Genomic DNA, 26874 nt, shown 5'->3' with positions numbered 1-26874 from the left:
GACTACCAACAGTAAATTGAGTAAATGGTTTTGAGGCAAAATATAAATGGTCTTTAGTGTAATATTTATAAATTATTTTGAAATAGGAATACAATCTATTATAACAGTTGAAAGATATATGTGGGCATCGTCCTGATGAATGAAGATGGATGTTACTCAGGGGAAGTGTGGATCAAGAGAACACTTACGCCAGGCTCTTAGTGACAAAAATAAAAATACATACGGCTGAGACTGAGTGAGCTGTAGGTTCTGTTCCATCTTAGGCGTCATCATCCTCACCAGAATTGTTCACTAAGTTCCATGGGGGCAAATTGTTGCCAGTGAGGATACACTGAGGCCATAGCATGTAGACAATGGGGTTGCCTGGGTGTAAGGACCTTTATTACTGATGGGGATGTGCGCAATGGAAAAAATCCAATTTTGCTTTTGTAGATCAAGGTGAGTATGCAGAGATAATCATTGGGAAAAAATATCATTATACTTGTAAACTGAACACTTTAAATGTAGGAATCAGTGAAAGGCAAGAAACAAGGAAGCCTACGCTACCATTTTTACAGTTGCTTTTCAGAGGAGCCCTACACTTTAAACTTTTTATAAAAGCATTAAAAAGATACACTTTTCTTTGTTGTCCACTGTTGTATTTTGTTCCTCATAATCACACCTTCCTTAAAGAGAAGCAACCACTTGACTCAGGGGCACCTTGGTTTTTCAACCTGCTGTATTTACTGAACATAAATATAAGATGTCAGCTTGTCATGTAAATCCCTGGGTAAATTGTCAAAGTATAAGTGAGAGCTGTTTATAGGTAGCCTTTATTCTACGCTCTGAACTGTGTGAAAATTCTGTGAGCTCTGTTTGTATTTTTTATTACCAGCTCCAGACCATTTATTTACTCTTTGGGGATGTGGTACTGAATTAGCTCTTTGTTTGGAGTAGGGTGGGGTGGGGTAGGTTTTAATTAAATAGAAAGCAGTGGCATTTACTTGTTTATTTTTTTAAAAAATTTACATAAAGTGCACATGAACAGTGTGGGGAATTTTCTTAATGAATGCAGCCTAGATGATACAAAGATTTATCACCATCAATTTTATGACAGGGACAGTATCAAAGATTCAGTAGATGTAAATATATTGCAGTTGATGCATTTCTGTGTTCAGTGTATATTATCCTGTTTGTTATATAACTTGTATATTTAGGCCAAGACTCCTTCAATTTCCCATTAAAACTGAGAAATCTTTCTCACTGGAGTGCAGACTGGAAAATTAGTTTGACTTGGAAAACAGACATCATTCTAGTGTTATCACAATGGGCAAAGCACTAGCCATGTGTTACATATAAAAGTGTAATTTCATGTCATCGGATCAACTTTTAAAGCCCCCTCATTGAAATTATGCAGTGGAATAAAATAATAGCCATTGCAGGACTGTCGTAAACACAATGTGCATAAGCAACAGGTGTGCTAGATAATTGTTTTCTCATCATGGTGAATATTTCACACTCCATAACTCCCAAATGAAATTCCAAAAGAATGCATAAGATTAAATGATTCAAAGATTTAGAGGGTTTCTGTTCTTTATTGTAAAAGAGAAATCTACTGAAATTCTAAAACGGTATGGAAGTATAAACATTATTATTAATGTTGCTAAATATGAAGTATTTATTTTGGTTATCTCAAAAGACTGAAATTTAGACAAAGGTCTGCTGTTCAAAAAATAGTATGTAATATGTGTGTATATGTATTTATATTAAATTAATGGCTGATGTAATAAAAATAGAGGATTAATTTACCTGTAGCATCACTAAAATGAATATGGGAAACTCCCTGAAAATTTCACTTATTTTATCATCTCTTTTTTCCCATTACTACTTTATATAGCATGGTGATAGAACTTTGGGTTGTGAAACAAAATCAAACCTATGGCTCTATTATCTAAAACTGTCTATGCCTGTAAAGGTTATACTTGATTACATTGTAAGATTTTTAAACTTTTATCAAGTCAGTGTGATTTGTAAGTGATTTTAAATTAAACTTCATGGACTCTCACCAGATGACTCCAACTAAAGTTATGTTAAGTGATTTTAACAAACAAGGTTATTCTATAAGATTTTGTGCTGCCATCTATTACAAAACAAATAATTTCCCTGGCATATAGTCTGGTATACTATTGGTATATATACTTTGTATACTATTATATATATATTGCACAGTAGTAAGAAGAGATGGGGTAGTAGTTAAAGTGAAATGTGATCCATAATGAGTCATGAAACAGCTAGTCAAACAACCCAATCTTTTTGTATTGAATTTTACTAATGTGCTCCTTTCTTTCCCATATGACCTATCTTCTGCAATGATGGTTTGATACTGGTAAAATTCAGATCCTCATCCAAAGGCTGTGACACTATTGACTAAATCTCTATTGACTTTGCTGAGGATGTGAAATACTGTATTGCAAGATAAAATCAGCACATAGATGCTCAATGAAACTGAAGAGTCCATTAGTGCTTTAACTCTTAAATTACCATCTGTCTTCTTTCTTGATAAAAGCAGGCTGAAGTGAAAAGTTACCTTTGTTGTTAAACATTTTGCAGCATATTGCTAGACTTAACTCTAATTCTTTTGCGTTTTTAGATGGTATTAAAATTAATTTGTCTCTAAACGTGAGCAAGCCATGTTTCATTAGTCACTCACCTTTTTCAGGATACTGGGAGGAGTGGTGATTTGTCTGTGTCCTGTGTGGAATACAAGGGCATCTTTAACGTTATGAATTAAACTCTCGCTGACTGCATTTGAAGTATGGAAACCAGCATATCATGATAATGACATCTTGAATTAATAACAGTACTTTAGAAATCTCAAAGAGATGCCCACTCTTTAGTCTTTCTCAACTACAAAGTCATTGATGTGAATTGTTTTTATTCTACACCCATTTTGTAGAGTTTGAATTTTAAACTTTAATATTCTATTGTTTTAAAAACTGATACATACTTTTTTCAGGTTTCCTCTTATGTTCTGTTGACTAAAATTCTTCCTTATATGTCCACCTCCAGTGTACATAAGACTTGTGCATACTGTACATTTGTCTATGGACTTCAGATATTGTACATGAACCTGAGGAAGATTATAACCTTGTTTTTTTAAAGGACGCCTTAAATGCTATTCTGTAAACCAGTCCTTGGGAGTTACTTGACAGTAATCTGACATATGGCCTTCCTTAAGGGACAGAGGGTTGCCTCTGCAATATTACGAGTCATTCCCAGCCCATGAGGGAATAACTAATAGAAATAACCTTTAATTTTGATCTTCCATATAATAGCACGTAGGACCAGATTTTCAAAAGAGCTCAGGGCCAGATTTTCAAGTCCTCAGTCAATATGCTGAGCACCTTTGGAATTCTGGACAGTTATTTGATCCCAAAATGGGAGCTGATCTTTTCTGAAAATCTAGTCAACATAATATTATTTCGTGGACCAAATCTTGGCCCTGCTTTTCTCTACAGAGAAGAGTTAGCTAGAGGTACAAGGCCACAGAATCCTAAGCAAAACCTGGCACTTTTTCCTCCCATTCCGGAATAGATTCATAAGGCTCCACAACCATAGGCAGGTTTGTGACTCCCTTAAGCCCTAAGGTGGCTGTGGAGGGACACTGCTTCTCTGCTGCCCCAGCTATCAAAACACTGTGAAATTGAATAGGCCGCATACCTGGAGATGGTTATCTTACAACAGCTCCAAAATGGGATCAGTCATCTAGAAGCACAGTGTGAGGGAGAAAGGGAAAACACCTGACTCCTGTAACACTATCCTCTTTCTGTGCCAAGATATCAGTTTTAGGAACTAATCCTGGTCCTTCTGTCTACTCCCAAGCCAAGTCTATGGCAGATCTGCAACTTTAGTATCGCATTGACTTCTGCAAGCCCAGCACAAAGAGACAGGGGAGACAGGAACAGCACAAAGCTCCTCACTGTGGGTGGTGAGCACAGGTCCAAACCACCACGTAGGCAGAGAGACTGTCTTCCGCTTTCCCTTACACACCTGGCCTGGCTGTTCTCAGGAATGACAAGGTCCATGTCTGTGCAGCTGATTGCCATGCTACTGCAAGACCACAGTTTGACTCAATAACAGTGCTTAGCACTTGTCTTCAGATCACCATGAAAAACCATTTAGTTAATCCTCCCAATAGATCTGGTCACACTATTATGATCAATTCATTGTCTGATTTGGTGCCTTTTCCTCTCCAGGAGTTGTCAGGGAACAGGTTTTGATTTGTACTGTTCATAATTCAGAATTGTTTTGTAAATAGTTTTTAAGGAACCTATTTTGTGCTGTGGGTTTTTTTTTTTTTGTGAACTCTTCCATGTCAATGGTCCCTTGAGTATTTGATATATGGGGGTTTGTGTTCAGTCTGTGTGATTGGCCAACTATGGTATGCCGTCTGTTCTCTGATTGAATGACCTAGTCATCCATAAATGAGAACCTGGACAAATGACTTGAGGGTGCTGAGTTTCTCAGGGAGGGAGTGGAGAGTGTTTTTTAGTGAGAAAAGCAGAGCAGAAAATAAATATATCTTGTTTGAATATTTTCCTTTTTTCTTTACAAAACATAGATGATTGTTTTTGTCTGCTTACATGGACTTAAGGAATATTTTCCTTTTTTCTTTACAAAACATAGATGATTGTTTTTGTCTGCTTACATGGACTGCTTACATAAGTTAAGGAAGTATGGGCTGGATAAATGCACTATAAGGTGGGTAGAAAGTTGGCTAGATTGTCGGGCTCAACGGGTAGTGATCAATGGCTCCATGTCTAGTTGGCAGCTGGTGTCAAGTGGAGTGCCCCAGGGGTCGGTCCTGGGGCCAGTTTTGTTCAATATCTTCATAAATGATCTAGAGGATGGTGTGGACTGCACTCTCAGCAAATTTGCGGATGATACTAAACTGGGAGGAGTGGTAGATACGCTGGAGGGCAGGGATAGGATACAGAGGGACCTAGACAAATTGGAGGACAGGGCCAAAAGAAATCTGATGAGGTTCAATAAGGATAAGTGCAGGGTCCTGCACTTAGGATGGAAGAACCCAATGCACAGCTACAGACTAGGGACCGAATGGCTAGGCAGCAGTTCTGTGGAAAAGGACCTAGGGGTGACAGTGGACGAGAAGCTGGATATGAGCCAGCAGTGTGCCCTTCTTGCCAAGAAGGCCAATGGCATTTTGGGATGTATAAGTAGGGGCATAGTGAGCAGATCGAGGGACGTGATCGTCCCCCTCTATTCGACATTGGTGAGTCCTCATCTGGAGTACTGTGTCCAGTTTTGGGCCCCACACTACAAGAAGGATGTGGATAAATTGAAGAGAGTCCAGCGAAGGGCAACAAAAATGATTAGGGGTCTGGAAAAGATAGCTTGTTCAACATTAACGCTGACAAATTCATGTTCTTGTCATGTAAATAAATGAATCTTTTCAGTGTCTAACATGCTGGACTTTGAGAAATTGCAGTGAAAGAAGATTATAGAAAATGATGCTTATCTCTTCTGGTTTTTTATAGAATAAATGAATTATTTCAGCTAAAATTATGCAAGAAGGAATCTATTGAAAATATGTAATATAATGCTTATTTGGGACATCAGCTTGTTGCCTCTGAACTTCCTAGCAAAGCAGTGCTTACCTTCCTCTGTTGCCATGTATTGATCTAAAATATCTTCCATGAGCCTTGTCTCTCCTTTTCCTCCTACAGGCAAAAGGTTAGAGTTAGATAATAGTATTAATTTTCCAGACATCTGCACATGTTTTAGTAGCCTTTGAAAGGCTTGAAATAGTTTCTGTTTGCCCACCACAGGGCTAAAATACCATTAAGGCCTGGATTGAAGTAATACATAACAATCATAGTCTCATAGTTTAACCTTACAATAAAAAAGCTAATTTATTTTATCAGAGATTTAAATTAATGTGAGGAACTCCTCTCTTAACAGGAGCTGGAATGCCATTCCTGCAGAGCCACATGTGCATTTTGTATAATTATCCTTACAAATTTTAAAGACGTAAAACTGCAACGATCCTTGTATATACATTTTGTCCTGTGCTCTGTTTGTGTGTGAGAGAGAGAAAGAGAATTATGTGCTTCTTTTCATTCCAGACATCAGAGTTTTTGTTCCTGATATCTCTCCTGAAAATTCCTTCATTCCTAGGCTCACTTACTGCCTTGTCTCAAAATACAGAAGAGGAGGTGGGGAGATTTGTGCCAGTCTCTAAGCCCTTATTATTTAACCTTTTTCCCCCTGGAAATAAGTTGGAATTTTAGCATGGGAAATAATTTTGTGGGGGTCATGTGAATTTAGTTTAAATTAACTTTTAAAATATACACAATGATTAGGATATTTCTGAACACTTGAATAAGTGATCTTGAGATTCAAGACAGTTTTCATTTCTAACTCTAGGCTGGAGGAAAGCTTTAGCTTATCCCATTATAAAGTGATAAAACAGCATTTGATAGCAGCAGCTTGTGTGATAAAATGATCATGGCAGCAGTGAGAAAGAATCTAATAAGAGAATTGATCTGCAGATTCCAATTCTGTAAGAGCCAACATCGATCAACATAAATGTCAATAACAAGATCGTATTGAGGTCTGCCTAATTCCTTTAGATGATTTTTGGTTCTAGTGACAGAGTCAGGAAGTGAATGTGAAAAGAAGTTTAAAACAATAAGAATCACAAAGACAGAGGCCAACACTACATTATACTATAAATGATATATTACTGGCTATCCTGATATAAGCTACCTAATCACATGATGAAATTAATTAATAGTATGTAATCAAATAACTTCTATATTATACAGTGCATATTTTATAGATGGAACCTAAGCAATAGCATAGCTGTTCACATTCATATGTTAAAGTACTGCACTTGGGCACCCTGACAGAATAAAAGGCAGGCCTGCCTTTTTGTGTTAAAGTACAAATATCTTCTGTGAGGCAGGTCATAAAAGATAAATGGTATAGATTTTCCTTGTCATAAAAGTTAGAAGTATAAAATGGTATTCTGGAGTGATTCTGACCACGCTGAAATGTAAATGAAAAGTCTTTGAAACTGACTAATAAAAAAGATAAGGTGTCATAACTTGCAGAATTCTATGTTACAATTTTTCATATACACATAACTTGCTGTATCTGTGTGATTTTGGCCATCCCATAGTAAAGTGGGAGGAAAATTTACTTCATTCATTTTAGATCAATAGAAAAGTATTTATGAAAAGTATTTACTGCTTTTTATGTGAAACAAATGAGCACAGAAAGTGAAGATTGATATTTAATAGGAGGGTTGAACACCTCAGAATGCATTTTGCAGGAAAGATGGTGTCATGAAATACGCAAGGAGTCTTCAGTGAGCTCAATGAAATAATTAATTGCGTTAATCATTTACCTTCTGGCTAGCTGATTACCAGGTTATTGGTGTAAAATGTTGACTCTACAATAATTATAAACCATAGGGAACTTTATACATATTTTTCCCAAAAAAACAAATTAGTTGATTTTATCGTTGCTGCAGTATTTACACACTCCTAACTTAATGCTATTAAAATAAGAACTAATATTTTGGAGTTCTCAAGACTTGAAAACACTGATATAGTTATAAAATGAAAGCAAGGATCAGAGAGGATTACATTAAATCTGTCAGTGTAGCTTTTATTTAAAGCAGTTTATAAAAATTAATAAAACTAGGAGGATTTGAAAGAGAAATAATTTTAGGCTTATAGTAACTGAAGAATACAGAGAGATTATGCTATTTATGTTTATGCATCAAATATGTGCTTAATACCTCACAATTTACACTCTAGGACATTTAGGAATTTTTGCTTTCAACTTTCTCAGTACTTTTGGAATCTAATTCACTGCTTCTGCCTATCTTTGAAAGGCTTGATTACAACAAAGTGTAACAAGCCTGTAGAATCTGAAGCAGACACAAAACTATTGTTTTATATTTTGTGGTGGATTTGCTTTGTTAACAAGATTTTCTGATGTAGCTGTAACTCCCTAATCTTCCATACAAACGTTTGTAATATCACATCCTTGTACTTTGTCTTGAATGTTGTCAGTTAAGTCTCAGTAAACTCGCCTGTAGGATTTGCCAGAAAAGCTGACAAGCCACTATTAAGGCTGGGTTTGAATTTAAAGTCTGGCATCTTTTGTATCTCCTGACTTAGCTTTTAACAGCTTTATCCTGACAGGAGGGGGAAAAAATCAGAAATAAACAAATTAAAACTTGACCAGGGAACTACTTTTGCTAGATTAATAGAAAATCAAAATAAAATCCACTTGACTGAATGAATTCTCTGTAATAGCTAGAAGCTCTTTTTTATACTAAGAAATTATTTGGCTTACTGAACTATGTTTTAGAGTTAATCCTTTACTATTTATTTTGTGTATAACTTTCCCCACTGTTAATACTGAGCAATATTGTAAGCTTGTAATTTTGTTCCTTACATTTCAAACAGCTATTTGTAAGACCAATAAATAACAATCCCCAACTGCTTGCTTATATCACTATGAGGCATTTCATATCCTGGGATTCACTTACTGTAGGATAGAAAACAAAACAGCAACTATAAGGTTGAAGCTTCGGGAAAATAGGGATGCAACTCTGCAGATACAAACTGTAAGGCAAGCTAATTTTATTAAATCTACCAGTTAGGTTATAGCGAAGAACAAAGTAATAAACCTGAATCACTGATAAGGTGGATGTTAGTATTAAATCATGGGAGGTAAGGCTACAGACATTCATTGCATTTTCAAGACACAGATTCCACATAATAGACCTTTAGAAGTATCACCAAATATTGTCATTAGCTACTTGTCCTGTTGGAAACAATACTCAGAGCAGCAGAAAGAACAAAAGATTGTACATTATGGAGCTAATTTTCATCAATTTTTTCTTGCATTTTGCATTCCCTTTATGATCAGTTTTATGGTGCCTTAGAGTCATACAAGATTACGAAAGTTTGCATGTCCAAAAATGGGGACTCAGAGTAAAAGTTTATTAATGGCTTTTAATGATCTAAAGGTTTAGTCAGCCTTACAAATATTATAAGGTGTTATTGTTAAACAGTCACAAGCAAATATTAGAATTGTTTTAAGATAGCATAAGGTTCCTACTCTATTTTTTACTGTACTTGCTTAAACCTGGGCCTGCTATGCACGTGTGAGCTGAAGAAGTTATCCACTTGAGCCCCTGGTGGATCTACTACCTATCATATGTTCTGTCAGCTGCCTCAGGTGAGTAGCTTGTCATTCTTTTTCAGCCCCATGATTGTTCTGCACCCAAATAGGGGGCCAGGATAGGGTTTGGCTCAGCACTTCTCTGGCCATGGCCTCTATCTACAAGTACCCCAGCCTCTTTTTTCCCCTGGCAATTGATGGTGCAAGATGGGGATGGACAGGGAGACTTCTGCAGATTGACTGGTTGGCATCCGGCTCTGTCTTGTGTGTCCTCAGGACCAAAGTGCTGTGTGTGTCCAAATGTTTGTTACAAAGTATTCTATGCCATTTGAAGGGTGTCTGTAGACAATATTCCACCCAGCCAGCCAACATTTAAAAGCAAAGATCTAACTCCAATTATGCAGAATGCAGAGGTTCATGGTTTATTTCCAGTAAATATGGGCTGGAAATTATCCTAAATGTGGACACTTACTCAGAATGCTACAGGCACCTAACAGAGAAGATCAGGAGAAAAGTTAGTTTCCAATCCTCATGTTCAGTCTCCTGAAAATGCTTTTTCTTTTTTTTTAAACTGAACTCCTTTTTCTGCTTCTGAGAGCCATGCTGTTATTTCCTCATCCTCTACTGATGGTCTCGTTACACAGAAACTAGGGAGATATAGCTTTAGACCTTTTCTGTGCAGCCTACAAGATAGGACCAAATTTTATTCCCCAGAAATTGGAACTACTTCTGTGGAAAGTCGCATTACTTCAGTCTCCACTTTGGAGCAAAAGCAGATGAGGCATCTTATGAAATAGACATGCATGTGCCATTAATACTCTTTGGGGAGCTTCAACTCTTGTAGAGAGATCTCTGAAAAGTGGTAAAGAGGACAGTGGACACTCTGGCATCTGGAAAAGGGCCTCTACAAAGCTGGACCCTTTACAGATCCAAATCATTAAGAGGTATGGCATATGTTGGAGGTAAGGGTAGATTGTCAGGATAAATAATAAGGAAGTTGTTAGGGAATTGGGAGGAAAAGAACTTTGAAAATTTGGACCAAGCATTGCCCTTGAAACGACACTAGGTAATATCAGTAGTCAGTATGAAAAGAATGGTGAAAAGGCATATGCAAACGTAACAGCATTACTGTGACACTGCATTTCCTGGCAACTCATAAACAGCGAGAGGAGGTGAATGCAAATCCTTAACCCACCTGATTAACTAGGGGGAAATGCATGGAGGTCAGTATTGCCATTATAAACTATGAAAATAGAAAATAAATAAATATTGTTGTTTGTGTACTGAAAAGTTAGATTAAACAGTATTTTGCAATGGATATAAAGTTCTGTTTATAGCACAGTAATTAATTAGTAGAAAAGCAGGAGTTTAATTCTCAATGTTCCATTATATTTATAACTTCCAAGATCTGAAATAAGTAAGTATAGCTAACAATTATACATAATAATAAATTCATACATTTTTGTAGATCAAAAAGAGTACAGTTCTCAGAAATGTTCCAACATTTTATAATATTATAATTTAAGTACAGTGAGATCTGCAGTAAGAACCATTTCCAATAGCGTCACTTCGTAAGAAAACACTTTAAAGCATCTTTGAGGTTTTCAGTGCACTTTCTTTGCTCTTTAGTTAAAGCCCACTTCCAATACATGACCAATTTTGCAGGTCTCTTTGGAAGGCAATCTTCACCATATGCCAGTGTTTGTAAACTCTAATTTGTGTAAAGCTGAAATCCATGTTACATTTTTTTATTTTCAGTGTTTCCACACACATAATTTGCCCCTTCATTCTGAGAATTAAGCATATGAAGAATACATGCTTAATATATTGGTTGTGTAGTATTTAGCTTGAATTAGAACTCTCACCAATCTTGCAAGAAACAGGTATAAGATGTCCCCTGTCTCCCTGAAAACATTTCTGTGCATTCTGTTCAATGCCCAGAAGACAGCAGGATCCAATTCCATAATGGAGACATTATCTTTAGAAACTCCTATTAAATAAACTAGATACCAAATCATAGTGTTTATTGGGGGGGGGTTGGGGGGGGGTTGGGGGGGTTATAACATTATCTGGTATGGGGCAATAGAACTGTTTCACAGTGTATTATTTCTATAGGCTTTTTGGAACCAAAAAGAGAAAAACTTCTGAAAAAATGATACAGCTTAGGCTGTATTAACTTTCCTGAGTGTTCTGCATGGGGGCTGGTGAGAGGATAACATGTATTTCCCCAGCTCAGGACTGCTCCATTCTCATGCACATGTGCCTCGATCCACAGCAGTTCAAGGACAATAAGGATTATGCCATGTGTACACCTGATGGCCTCTTCTATTCAGGCAAGGGAAGTTCATGCATGGAAGTTCTCCACATTACACAAACTTCAAGAAGAATAATCTCCTTCTGTACTCTATTTTGCTCTGCTGAACCCCAAGGGCATCAACAATATTTTAAAAACCAAATTATTTTCAGCACAGAGGTATCATTACACAGATGCTGTGATGTAAACAAGTGTGTCATGTGAGAACATCCGTGATCAGTACAGTATAGTTTACATCATGTCATTGGAGCTTCTGTGAGATAAAGTCATCAGTGGGTGGGGATGTCACATTTTGTAGAATATTTTTTCATTTTGTAAATGTATTGACATTTTTAATAAGCAACATTATACTTCTTTATTTTTTGACTTTATCACTTAGAGAAAATAAATGAATGTGGGGGGAAATTATTTTCCTGTCAATTTTACTTTATAATTACTGTTTCATTGCTGTGTGGCTCTATTTCCTTAATTATCTTAATCCAAACTTTGTTCTGTTTCTTTAAACTTTGTTAATGTAGGTCATTCTGCTGGATATGTATCTGTTACAGCTGATTTCATAGAATCCTACAAATGTAGGACTGGAAGGGCCCTCAAGAGGTCGTCTAGTCAAGCTTCCTTTCTGTGTACACTAGACCATCCCTGACAGGCATTTGTAATTGGTTTTTCAAAACCTCCAATGAGACGGATTCCACAACTCCCTTGGAAACCTACTCCAGTGCTTAACTAGTCTGATAGTTGGAAAGCTTTCCTAATATCCAACCTATAACTCCCTTGCTGCAGATTAAGCCCATTACTTCTTGTCCTACCTTCAATGGATATGGAGAACAATTGATCACTATCCTCTTTATAACAGCTCTTAGCATATATGAAGATTGTTACCCCCTCAGTCTTCTTTTCTCAAAACTAAACATACCTAGTTTTTTAACCTTTCTTCACAAGTCAGGTTTTGTAAACCTTGCATCATTTTTGTTGCTCTCCTCTGACTCTCTCAATTTCTCTTCATCTGTCTTAAAGTGTGGCGCCCTGAACTGGAAACATACTCCAGCTGAGAAGAGTGAGACAGTTACCCACTGTGTCTTACATACAACATTCCTGTTAGTACCCTCCAGTGTGATATTGGCCTTTTTCACTACTCAATCACATTGATGACTCATATTCAATTTATGATCCATTATAACCCCCACATCCTTTTGTGATTTGTATGATGGTGAACGTTTCCAGTATGATGATTACTTAATTGGTCTATTTGATACAGATATGTAATGGTATTATAGATCTTGATAACCCACTTTTCTTCCTTTCTTCTCTATTATTCTTATTATATTTTGCTGATTTACTTTTATTTATAGGCTCATAGAGTTTAAGGCAGAAGGATTCATTAGATCACCTAGTCTGACCTCCTGTATATCACAGGCCATTAAATGTCACCCATTTACCCCTGTATTGAGCCCAATAATATATAACTTTTAACAATTTACTATTTTTAATTAATTTTAGGTTGTTATTTGAGAGATTATTTCTTTCTCCTTCCTGATTTTATTTTCTTCTTGCTGACTCAGTATGCTGAGTGAGCTGGCATTATGTTTCACAAGGATGATATAGCAGTGTACTTAGTTTCATGTAACTGTTATTGTTATAACAAATTATATTGTTCACTTCTTTATTTACGGCCATCTATATTGCTAACTCCTGTACAATAAAATAGTATTTTCAAAACATTTTTAGGGACTGACAAACTCTGAAGCAAGTCTTCAAGATGTAAAACTCCTGAAGTAATATTTCCAGTATGTTTTCTTCGGAAATAAACGTTAGTGTCTATTCCCTTCACACTTCTTCAATTTTCCAGTCTAATGCATGGCTTAAGTACAGAAACTTGCACTAAAAATCCTCTGCAAGGAGAGAGCAGGAAGTTGGTCTTTTTAGAGGAAAGACAGTCCTTTTCAAAGGGCCCTTCCTAACAACACCTTTGCATCGCATCAAAGATTCCTGTGTCTGAATCAATTTGAATTTTCTGGTGGCTCAACTATACAGTTGGAAGACTTTCAGTTAAAGGCTAACTTTGAGTTCATTGTAAACCTGTGAGCTTGGAAAGGTGTAATTAGGCAGTATTTAAATTTTGGGCAAACATCAGCCTGCAATTACAATAACAATATTTTAAATGGTTCACATTCAATAACTGGAGAATAGATATAACTGACACTGTGTTAAAAGACATGTACACTCAGTGTAGTAAATATTTATAATGAAAACTATACTGAATGCAAAATGTTTGTGGCATCTATTCAACATTGTGTTATAGGAAATATGATTATACAGAGCATTCATCATTCAAACAGTTTCCCTTGGTCTTATTGAAACAGGATAGCACAGGTTAAAACAAAACACTGAATGAAAACTAGATGAATATGTAACTCCTGCAAAATTATTCCCCAATTAATAATTAGTGGTTAAAAGTACTAAATTGCCTGCAATAGAAGTCAGTCTGCAATTCTGGATGTGACCAGCAAAGGCTGGAAGAAGAGACGTCTATTTCTGGATGATTCATTCTCCAGAGGAAGACACTGTAGAGGTGAGTGCCTGATAAGCAGGCTGAGCACTCACTGCATGTAGTGCTGAGCTGAAGCCTCAGTCCCAGCTTGCAGAAGCCTGCGGTAAGATTAGCGGTTGCAAGCTATTGCTTCCCCCTCACACTAATATTTGTGGACAAATGGATAAACAGTTTCCGGGCCCACTGCCTTGCCCCACTGCATCGTCTCCACATTCCTATAGGGAGTGTCCTGCACAGTGTAACCCAGGGTTCCAAGTTTTCTTGGCAGGTTTGCTGCAGCCTCTCCTTCCCCTTCACCCCTTTCTGACACCCACAGCCATGCACAACATGAACTGAGCAGTTCCAGTGTCTTGATTCTTCTGTGGTTGCAGGGAGGGTGGCAGGATCTTATCAGAGGGCCTGACCCAAAGCTCATTGAAGTCAACAGGAACCTTTTCATATATTTCAGTGGACTGCGGATCAGATCCCAAATATCTGTAATCAAAAAGCTTAGCTCACATGACCAGCTGGAGAGCAGATATAGCTATTTTTTTCTTTTGAAGTCATTGGTCAAGAAACAGCATTCAAATAAATCATACGTTTGAAATTAAAACAGGTCAGACTTATTCTATACAGAAAGCCTTGGTAATTAGTGTACAGATTAATATGGGGGAAATGGCATCAGGTTAGCAGGCCTTCCAAGCAAAACTGAAATAAAGGACTGAGTGTGTAATTGAACAGCATGTGAATATTAATGCACAAAATCCTCTGAGTCCCTTGCTCCCTGGTGCAATTATTTTCTATTCATATTAATTGTTCCTAACAGATGACATTAATGACTTTGAGTTAAAATGTGTGCAAGGCAGGGCTTCACAAGATCAATGCCGTTTAGAAATAGGGTCACTTTTATAATCATTCACTCAAGCTGTAGCAACTGCTAAATAAAACAAGGTTAATGTGTTGATTGCTTTATAAATGTTAATTTCATCATTCATTTTTATACTTCTTTAATGCAAACTTGCCAAACTCTATGGATAAATATGATTGGGGTCATATTACTTTGTCATTATTACATGTGAAATCATGATAAGTTGTGAAACAGTCGCAGGGAGAAAAAGTTCAGTTTTCTTTGGATGAAAAATTTTCGTGCATCAAGTCCTGTACTCAGTAAGCAGTAAAATGGAAAACTTTCAAATTAGGACAAGTGCTCTTTTACCACAGGGTTTTATTCTCCTTTGAAATTTAACTGCACGGTTTGGAATTTTTAAAATGCTGATCTGTTGTATATTTGTCAAATGTTTATGCTTTGGTCATTCTCTTCTGCCAGAAACTGCATTCACGCATCTTAGATCTCTCGTCTGGGGATTTGCTTTCAGATGTAGAAAGGAACAGAAGTTTGATACAGTCACGAACTACTGGTGTTCAGATTCATGTGAGTCTTTGTGCGGTCTTTAAGTGCCTCATTTGGAGCGCTCATTTTTGTCTGTGAAGTGCGATGTCATGGGTGAGCAATTGTTGAGACAGATAACAATACTTTCCTTTCTTCTGGTCTCTGAAATTCAATATCATGTCTCTGGTTGATATAGTACACAGAAAGTGTCACTCTGTTCAAAAAAAGCATAAATCTTGACAATGTCCCCAATATACCTTTTTGGGTATTGATTACGTCTCAAAATCTCTGAGAAATGGTCAAGGAGCTTTTTATTAAAGGAGCTTTTTATTAAAGCCCATGTACCATGTTATTCTTCCTACTTTTATGATATATTATGTATGAACTTTTAAAAATTCATGGTCTCTGCAGTTTTTGGTTTTTTTTTAATTAAAGTTGGGGGTTAGCTTTGTGCTTATTTGGCAAAACTGTAACCAGTAGGGCTTTCATGTTTCATTGACGGAGAGAAAAGAAGCTTTAAAAACAAAAGTCACATGAAGATAGAGAGAAATAAAGCAGATGAGAACAGAAAACTGAGCCTTTCTATGTCTTTCATCTTAAAATATAAAAGTGTCATCAGAAATGTAATCCGCTTTATAATAATACATATTTTAGTGGAAAGCCATTGTTTCAAAGGTTCAAAAAGATGTTAATGACCCTCTATACAATCTGTAATTTAGCTTTCAGGTTAGATTTTTCTAAGTATGCAGTTTTCTCTCTGCAATTGTTTGATTCAGTCAGTTGTCTTTTCTTCCTAACAACAATTACATGTTTAAATTATACTCATACAGACAGCTTTTGTACTCTAATTTCATTAAAGGTGATGGTTTAGAAGTCATGATTAGGGGAAAAAACTCAGATTATGCAATTCAAATTAATTAACCAGTGTGCAAGTTAACTATATATAATTAATGCGTCATAAATATAATCTTTAAAGGTTTTTTAAACAGAATTAAAAAAAAAATTAGACAACTCCTAGAAGAAAAACCCAGCCTCCTTTTAAAATTGAGGAAGTTGAACGTTCTGTTCAGAGAGAATTCTCGGGATGCACACTATATTTTCCATGTTTTCTTACTTGCTGTAAATATTAATAGTATTTACATGAAAATACTTTTTGCTTAGATGTCCATTTGCTTCTTATTCTGAAATCATAGGACCTGATGTCCCTCTCCTCCTTAAGGCACAACGGGGAAAAGGGGATGGGATGGGAAGGCTCCCAAAGCAGCAGAAGGTGGGGGGAGGGGAGTGAGGGCTCTGCACCATGCTATGTGCTCCCCTTCCCCAGAATCTACAGCAGTCCTTCCAGGCAGGCACTAGGCACTTTGGACATGTCTGGCCTGTTATATGGGGTGGAACCCAGAGTGCAGTCACCGAACATTGTATGTTTATCTAGCACCACAGCTGAAATACCATAATAAGCAGAAGTCAATGCTACTGTTGGCCTCCATGCCTTCTACCTGCAGGGGAGGACGCAGGCATAGCAGGGGGAACTAGTGACAGCAGAGGGAGTGAATGATGCCAGTGGTGAAAGCCAAGGGACACTATTGCAGAAATGCTGAAGCCTGTGCTCTGTGTATTACCTGGCACTCCAGAGGGTTTGGAGACCAGTTCTTCTACACCCCTTTCACTGCTTAGGAGGACATGAGGTGAAACTCTCTGTTGCTACTGCTGACTGATTTTTCTGATCATGGGGTTTTGTCCATGACAGGGAGCGATGATTTGCCCTGTAATTAGGTTTGTTACAGACAGAGTATTATGATGTCACTTGAGGAATGAGCAGCAGTCGCTGAGGAACTCCTCAGCAATAAAAATCCTGTTCTCAGCCAAACAGCCTTTGTAGTAATAAATGGGGGGAAATCACACACACAAAAAGCAACCCAGCATGGAACAGAGTATATGGAGAATGGTCTCTAAATTGAGTATTTTCCAAAGATTTCCATGAAACATTTTATACATCCATTGAATCTATTTGACAGTTTTGCCAGCCGCTCATGTATTATATAACCTTAGATTTGTTTGTATCCTATTGGGATATAAATGTGAAAACACCCATCTAAGCAAAACTACATCAGGCTATAAACAAGAATGGAAATCAATAAATATTGCTTAAGGCTTGGTTGTGAGGTTATTTTCTAGTTTTAATGAAATTCTAAGCCACCTTTCAGAAAAATGTAGTCATGTTGCTCTTCGGTATTCCTGGTAATTAAAAAAGTTTCTGATTCTTTATGGCAGACAAGGATATCATCATAACAGCATAACAGTGCAGGCACTTAATGTTAAAGAAAGTCTAGCATTGTTAGGCACAAGAGAACTAGTTTGAATATAAATTACACACATCCTAGATACTCCTACAAAGGTTTAATATTTTACCTAACGTGCTATCTGCTCTTCATTACTCTCTTCCTCAAAGCTGGCATTTAGTCACAGTCAGCTGAAATTGCATTTGGAGAGGGGCGATAACTACCCAAGTACTAAAGGCAGCCATAAAGTGTCAATAAATTGCATAAGTAAGAGGCTTCAGCTGTCTGAGAGTGACACAAAGATGGATTGTCCTGCATCCGAGAGTTTCTTAGACAAAGGTTTGGACTAGATAGGAAACCAGAATTAGACTGTAATGGAGAGATTCCATTCTCAATGGACATTCTGTTTGGGACACTAAATTAATTTACCTTGTCCAGTTGGTGGAGCCTCATCTGTTACATTGTGGGGCTATAATGCAGTTGTCAAGATGTACTTGTACTCTTATAACTTAGTTTGTGATATCTTACTGGAGCATGCTGGTAATATCTACAGCATAATTCACACAGATTCAAAATACTCTTGCAGAAAGACCAGCAGAATGCTGAAGCCATAGTAAGTAAATAAAAATAATTGGAGGGATTGAGATTTTTTTCTGTTCTAATAAAGCTAAACATTAAATTGTTTTTTTTTATTTTATATCTATTCATTAATATTACCAGATCCTAATGGAATATTATGCAAGTATAAATGGCACACTTGCATTTTGCCCTATTAACTAAATCAATCAGGTAGAAGAGAAAGTGATCTGTTTTTACCCATAAGATTGTTGCATTTCTTCTTGTGTCTTAGGAATGCCAGCAGAATGTGAAATCCAGTATACCTGCCTTGAAATGCCAGAGTCAAATAAATATGACAGGGCCCAGTCGCCTATATCCCCGGAGCAGTTGCAGTAGCAGTGAACTCTCTCTGTCAAGTGCTTGCAGTGAATATTCCAGTGGCTCCTCCTACACTTGGAATGATGGAAAGACGTGCAGTAAAAGGGTAAAGCAAATTGATTTGTTTCATTTATTAACTCAACTCATCTGAAACAAGATGGAGCAGTCAGAAATTTCTGAACAATTTGCCTTTCTTCCTCTTCTCCCCCCATCCCTTTAAATGATTATCGAACTTGCTAGAGTTTGGTGGGGGCAAATGTGCAGATGTGAGAGGTCCGAACAAACTTCAGGCCTCCTTAACTCTTTAAACTATCTGGCACAAGGGCCTACAGAGTGCAACATGCAAAACCACTCTATGCATTTACACATGAGGCCAAGCTGTACCACACTGGCTTCATTTGGGTTGCCTTGGTTTAATCAAGGGTAAAATTTGGTAGAGTTAGCAGATTTAAAAAAAAATGTTGTTATGGTTTAGGAGGCAGGAGGCTTATGAACTGAAAGTGTTTGCTTCTGCAATGCATAGGAAAAAAATACATCGGAAAGGAGGTCTCATGCAATCTAATGGCCTTAAATAGAAGAGTTGGAGAGATTTCAGCTTGAATCATATAGGGAAGTTTAGCCCCATGACACTAATTGTTGAATTCCCTCAATGCAAAGTCCTAATGCATGATGAATTAGCACACAACACTGGGAGCATCACCACCACCAGTGCCAAAGGGTTAAGCAAGTTGAGCTCATATTGTTTTTAATTGTTTTCTATTCTCCCTGTCTCTGTATTAACTGAGCATACTGAATGGTAAGCTTCTTCTCTGAACAGCAACTTCTTGGCAGTTTTGGATTTTCTCCAGGTTTCTTCTCAGAAAGAATGTTTCATTTAGTTTCCTTTTGTAAGCATGCTAACTTCAAAGTAGGCTTTTTGAGCAGCGTTAGAATAGGGAGGTAAAGGGTGAAGGATTTGGGAAATGGAAACTTTCAACTCTTAGGTTCAGATATAACGAGGGCCCTACCAAATTCACGGCCATGAAAAACGCATCACAGACCGTAAAAATCTAGTCTCCCCCCCATGAAATCTGGTCTTTTGTGTGCTTTTACCCTACACTGTACAGATTTCACAGGGGAGACCAGCATTTCTCAACTTGGGGGTTGAGACCCAAAAGGGAGTTCCAGGTGGGGGGGCTGCAAGGTTATTTTAGGGGTGTCACAGTATTGCCACCCTTACTTCTGCACTACCTTCAGAGCTGGGCAGCCAGAGAGCGGCGGCTGTTGGCCAGACGCCCAGCTCTGAAGGCAGCGCCCCACCAGCAGCAACGCAGAAGGAAGTGTGGCAATACCATACCAGGGCACCCTTACTTCTGCACTGCTGCCTTCAGCGCTGGGCGGCCAGAGAGTGGCAGCTGCTGACCAAGGACCAGGGGTGAAAGTAACTTAAATGACTTACTGGTATGCAGGGTGGCTGGGGTCCTGGGCAAGGTGGGGCGGGGGCAGCTCTGGGCCCTGGGAAGAGCAGGGCCTCTGGCAGAAGGGGCGGGGCAGGGGCCAAAATCCCCTAGCCAGCCCTTCAGCGCTGCCCCACCCCCACTGCCCGGGGCGTCCGTGGTGATTTAAAGGGCCCGGGGCTCCAGCCACAGGAGCAGTGGTGGCCGGGAGCCGCAGGCCCTTTAAATCACTGCTGGAGCCCCAGGGTAGCAGCCCCTTTTGCCCCCTGCCGTTATCAGCGGCTTTCTTACCAGTACACCATGTCGGACTGGACCGGCTTACTTTCACCTCTGTCAAGGGCCCAATTCTGAAGTCAGGGTGACAATACCATACCGTGACATCCTCACTTCTGTGTTGCTACTGGCAGCTCTGCCTTCAGAGCTGGGCTCCCGGTCAGCAGCTGCCGCTCTCCGGCCGCCCATCTCTGATGACAGGGCCACCGCCAGCAGCAGCACAGAAGTAAGGGTAGCAATACTGCAACCCCCTCTACAACAACCTTGCGACCCGCCCCTCCCCCCCCCCCCACAACTCCTTTTTGGGTCAGGACCCCTACAATTACAACACCGTGAAATTTCAGATTTAAATATCTGAAATCATGAAATTTACGATTTTTAAAATCCTCTGACCATGAAATTGACCAAAATGGACCCTGAATTTGGTAGGACCCTAGATATAACCCTGGTAAATAGTGACTGAAAGTTACCATCAGACATATGTTCAGTGGAAGAAGTTTTTGGTGTGAGTAAAGTACCCAGTAGACAGTTGATCATCTCAGAAAAACCACCAACATACTTAACATTCTAGAGTTCAAAGACTGCGAGGTAGATTCTCAGTCCTGCTCTGCTAATTTTATGCTACTCAAGCAGCACAAAAGGAGCATCACCCTAGCTATTTACCTTTGCTGAAGGCTCCTCAATGCCAACAAAAACAGCATAGCTGGCTCCTATGCTCCCCTCCCTGCAGCCCCCTACTCAGGGAGGTTAGAAAGGATGTGGTGTTGGTGAGGAAGAAGTATGGCTGGACCACTCTACGTTTTGGCTATCCTCAGCTGGCAAATCATTTCCCGCTGATAGATCTTAGAGCAATACTGCTCTAAACTGTGCCCTGGGTTGGGGCCAGGCAGAGAAGCTAGACACAGAAGAGAATCTGGCCCAGAATTACCTGCTCGTTCTTTGAGATGGTCCTTCTCGATGTGGCCTTGAGGCACAAAGATGCTCACATTGCCACTGCCTCTACCACTGTTAAATGGATTGTTTTAATTTCTCAGGACATTCACTCCAGCACTTTTCGCAAGCATCACAGTCATTTAAAACCATGCAAAACATTTTAACAAGAACTATTCCAAGCAAGTTTTGCAAATCACATCAAGGTTTGGCCTTCGCTGTGAATATGGTTTATATTTAGAATCGTAGAATCCATAGACTCTTGTGAAGTCACAACTAGTCCATCAGCTTGCTGGAGGAAGATATTTCCCTATAGTATATTTTTCAATAATTTTTCCAATGATATTTTAGAAATGTGGCTTTGACACAGGGAGCACAGTCAAAGCAATCAGAAGGGTAGGAAATTTCTGTAATATTTAAGGTAAAGATACATTTGCTATAATTTAGTAAAGTACCACAGTCACACTGTCTCACCGTAAGAAAATTGCCTTTTCTTTTCTAGCTATGCCTATCTCTAGCTCTTCTTTGCAAATCACAGTTTGCTCAATTTGCACTTTTGTTTGCTGTTCATACTCAAGCATTTTCTGTTGTATTGTGCTTCCTATCCTTTCAAAAAGGCAAGCTGAAAAAGGCAAAAAGAGGAGATTTCCATGTAGAAAACTATTGGGGACTGTATGGGAGCTCAAGGATTTCCCTCAGTAATAGACACCAAACTCTCTGGTTAACAAAAATAAAATCTTTTTCTGGGTTGCTATATTTATTTTTGGTTGTTAGCATATTAAACCAAACAATAAACATAAGACCTACTATAGACTTCTCCTATCTCAAATCCAAGCATCAGTTATAAGAAAAGACCCATAAATGGTCCATAATGCAGAAGAATCACCTTTCCTAGCTGTCTTCTGGGCTGCTTGGTGGGTCTCTAAGCTGCCTGAGTCACATCCAGGCAAGAAGAGCTGCTAATACAGTTCTTATCTGCAGGATACAAAGCCCACTTGCCTAACAACCCCACTTCTTTACTACTACTAATAACAATAGTAACAAACCTCTGTCTTAGGTACTATATAGGGCCCCATTACCTCACAGACTTCAATGTAGAAGTAGGGTTCATGGGGTTTCCTCCCAGGGCCCAGCATGTCATAGTGGTGCTGGAGTTCATGTAAATATGCAGTATTTACTATATATGCTGTGTAGTCTTCCCTTTATTTTTTTCCCTCATATGTGAAATGGCAGATCACCTGACCATAAGTTTGCATGCATGAGTGCAGCCCCTTCACTATCCTCTGTTCTCACTCTTTATTCACTCACCTCATTGATTCCCGTTTCCTCTTTCCCCTAAATCAGGTCAACTATCCTCATTATCTCCTTCTGCTTTCCCAATCTCTCTCTCATTCAGACATTCCCTTTCTCTTTCACACTCAAATTTCTTCTCTTCTCTTTCTCTTTCTCTTTCTTACTCATTACCCACATTCTCTCTTACACACGCCAATCACACTCCCCATTTCACACTACTATGAAATACTGTATTAAGAAAGAATATTGGCATCCATTCCAAAGAGAGCAGTTTGTCTAGATGAGACTTAATACTATATGCAATTTATAATCCATTAAATAAAAGGCGTTACTTTTTTTCTTACCAGCATATTCTTATTTTTTTAACAGTCATCTGTAAGCTGGGATAAAAGAATAAGCATTGGTTCTTCACTACCGAGCAACCTCTCTAGTCCTATAGATGATCCACCTCCAACTCGTATCAAGGAAAACCACATTTTGGAAGGGCTGAAGAAGTTACAGAAACGAAAAATATTATTTGAACCATCTTCAGTAATATCAAAATGGGGTTACAAAGATTGCATGAACTCCAATGAAGGAATATATTCCCCTGGAATTAAGTGTGGCAGCCATGAAGAACAAACTCATTGTAAGCCAATGGAAATAGGGAGCGTTTGCATCGAGCACAACAAAACTTTCACTTATGATTCAGATTCACATGATGATGCAGATGATGAATCTTCATCTTTAGTATTGCTGCATGAAGTACCAAGCAAAGGTGGCAGGCTCTATTGTAATAAATTAACCCACAGTATTTCTGACAGTCTATTTGGTTGGGAGCCTAACGGGAAACGTTTACCAGAAAAGGGTTCATATTTTAATTCAAAGGAAAGACCTGAAAAACTAACTAGTTTTGTCAATGATTTTCAGTCAGAGGTAAAATCATGCACAAATGTTAAACTCCCTGTACTACAGCTAGATCAAAGCACTGCTAATCTGGGTTGGAAGGACCTTAATTTACAGTTTTCAGATACCGATGACAATGAAGTCATGGATGAATTACATATAGAAAGCAGTGATGAAAAAAGTTCATCAGAGTTGTTATTAACTCCATTTACTGACAAGCATACAAAGAGCTCTGACATGCTTGCAGGGATGGAGAATTCTCAGTTTGTATCTACTGATGGAGAGGAAAAACAAGTATCTGCTCAGTCAGATATTGGGCCAAAGACATGTAATTTTATTAAACAACAGAAGCTTATTAAAAAGACTTCTTCTGAAGAATGCACTACTGTAATATTTGATGCTGAGGATGGTGAGCCTATTGAATTCAGTTCACATCAAACTGGAGTAGTCACTGTGACTAGAAATGAACTTTCCATCAACCGACCACAAAGTGGGCGCAATGCAGAATACACTGAATTTATACCTCAGGGAATAACTAATTCGCAGACAGGAACTGATGCTAGAAACTACACTGTTTTAGAAACACCTGAAGATGAAATAGAGAAAAAGACTCTTCAGAACAATGTAGGGAATGAAAATACAGTTGTCCCCATGACATGCAGTGAATCTTTACACTTTGAAAGAGCATTGTTGCAAAATACTCTACGACAAAAGCTAGTGAAGCCAGTGTACAATGTATCATATAAGGCCAATTCTATCTCCACTGTTCATGCAGGTATCAATCAAAAGCAAAACTTGACTAAAATACCCAGCAGAAATAAGTTTTCACCACAGAAAATTAAGATGACGGATAGTGAGTCTGCTGCAGCCTCATCATCTGGCCCAACAACCCTAGAAAAATCACCAGCTTTGCCGCCTATGAAACTGTCAAGATTCAAAAAGGCACAAAGTCCAACTCATAATTTGGATTCGAAAATAGACATACAAATTCCAAAGCACCATCTTCCTCAAAATTCTAAAAATCCAGGCAGAAGTGAGTGGAGAAAGAATCCAAAGAGTCAAGTTCCAGGATCGCCATTATTGCCTCAGCACCTTATAGAACACAGTGACTATGGAGAGCCCCCAACTAGAGATATTCATTGTGATTTAGCAACTGTAGAAACCCAATCCCCATCACCACCCCCTCCTCCAGGCCGGTCAACTTCACTGTTGATAAAACCAAATTATGAACATTCTCCACCTTTATCCATAAAGCCAGGAGCAACTGTTCCCAATGAAACAGCAAGAAATATTCTTAAATCATCATCCTTAAAAGGAACTGCAAACCCTATTGTTCATAATCAATCTAATCGTGAAATGCTAACAAAAAATACACCTCTCATGGCCAAAATTGAATTAGTTCACCTTCAAGAGAATGGACAAATGAGCACACAAAACATGCTTCAAAAGTCCCACAGCTCCCCTGGAAACTCTCCAGGGCCTTCCAAAGTTTTCACAAAAAGAGCTAGCCCAAAAACCTCTAATCAGGCAGTATTCTGCAGCAATCAGGAGTTTTCTAACCCAGGATTACGGACAGCTAAGACTTTCTCTCTCGCTTGTGTGTCACTGGAAACGGTTTCCTCACAAAGCACGTATTCAGGCAAAAAAGGACTATCCAATGGCAGTGGAGTGCCTCAGCCACAAAAAATGCCAAACAGTCTGCCCACATCTCCACAATGTCACACAGCAAGTAGTAGCGAGCCTCTTCTATCTCATGTTAACCGTTCCTCATTGCCACTATCGTTTCATGGCAGTGACATGACAAATGCTGTCCAAAACTCTCATGAGAAAGGACTGAAAACCCGTCTCCCTGTAGGACTGAAACAACTTGTAAAATCTCCCCAACTCCTCAGGAAGAGTTCTACTGTACCAGGAAAACAAGAAAAAGACAGTATAAATGCAGCTTCCAAAAGCAATGTGAGTTCATGTAAGTACAAGCAGGATGAATCCATGTGTCTAACCACCATGGAAACAATGGGTACGGAATTAAGAGTCACTAAGGCCGATCCTGAAATAAAAGATATTTTTTCCATGGGACTTACTATGGATACAGCATCTCCTCACTCACCTGAAAACTGCAGCATTATGGTAGACCGAGGAGATGGATTAGAAAACAAATTAGTTAAGAGATCTGTTTCTTCGAGTAACAAAGCATACTTAAAACCGGCTCTGGGAATGAATGGAGCAAAGGCCCGTAGTCAAAGTTTCAGCATTCATACAGGGGAAAAGCCAGCTATCCCTGTGACAGAAGGTCTAGGAAAAGTACGGACTCAGATTATTACTAACACTTCTGAAAGAGGAAATTCTTTAACAAGACAGAACTCTACCATGGAAGGATTCCAAATCAAGGCCACTCCTGGGTTAGCAATGGCATCAGAGACCCTTTCAGATACTTCAAAAGTCCCAGAAAATTTATATTCTAGACAAGTTTCTGATGGAAGCATGAGTAGTTCCCATAGTCAGCATGGTAGCCCAAGCAGACTACCATTCAGAACATCTCCAAAAGTGGACTTGTTTCACAGCATTTCAAAATGTGAGGGAAACGAATCACCTTCTCAGAAAGATACACCAAGTATATTTGTCCACAATGAAAAAAGCAGTGAGAATTCTAAACAGCATCCACTAAACAAAAAAAGTATCATGCAAGCAGAATTGGAGTTGGAGTCATCACCAACTATTCCAACAGAACAAATTTCATCATTTCAAAACTTGGATGGAATACAATATCCTCGTAAACTTGAAGCAAGCAAGTCACAGAGACAAGAAACCTCTTTAAAGATATCAGAAAACTGTGAGGTTCCCAGTGCTTTAAGTTCATCTGTTGTACAACCTACAATAGAAGAAAAAGTCATGTTGTGTATCCAGGAAAATGTGCAGAAGGGTCAAGGGCAAAACAAGCCTCCCACTGCTGAGATGAAGCAAAAGACTGGGCCCTCTATAGCTAGCTGGTTTGGTTTTCGTAAGAGTAAACTCCCAGCCCTGAATGGTAGAAAAACTGATGTTCCTAAAACAAAGGTAGAAAAGAAAGAAGCAAAAGGTTCAGGTTTTGGAAATAAGCAGGCAAAGTCAGAGAAAAAAAAAGATAAAAAGAAAACTGACCAACACCATGAAGCAGAAAATGAATTTAATAAGAAAACCGAAAATGGTGACATTTTAGATGATGTTTTGAAAGGCAAAAAGAATACAAGAGCTTCACAAGACATCCCTGGCCAGATTAGGTGTTATCAAAAGAGTGGTGCCTCCACCATCACATATTCAGCAAAAGACAGTTTTATGAAAGAACTTTTAAACAGGTAATTACTTTATGAAACAATTTGGGATGTGCAGTTTTTTTTTTCTCTGCAGCTTTATGTGCATTCTCGGTATTA

General features: G+C 38.5%; 1 protein-coding gene across 1 annotated transcript in view; it reads left to right on the top strand.

Annotated features, from left to right (window-relative positions):
* The window catches only part of NCKAP5 (NCK associated protein 5), a 466257-nt gene that overhangs the window by 361915 nt on the left and 77468 nt on the right, over window positions 1-26874 (top strand). The window contains exons 10-12 of the mRNA XM_077830371.1: window positions 15373-15477; window positions 18565-18756; window positions 22952-26799. Of these exons, the coding sequence (XP_077686497.1) occupies window positions 15373-15477; window positions 18565-18756; window positions 22952-26799 (4145 nt within the window). The remainder of the gene's footprint in view (window positions 1-15372; window positions 15478-18564; window positions 18757-22951; window positions 26800-26874) is intronic.

This window comes from Eretmochelys imbricata, chromosome 11 (assembly GCF_965152235.1).
Source record: "Eretmochelys imbricata isolate rEreImb1 chromosome 11, rEreImb1.hap1, whole genome shotgun sequence".
NCBI classification, from domain to species: Eukaryota; Metazoa; Chordata; order Testudines; family Cheloniidae; genus Eretmochelys; species Eretmochelys imbricata.
Note: the sequence above shows the minus strand (reverse complement) of the source record. Positions and strands in the feature narration are given on the sequence as shown.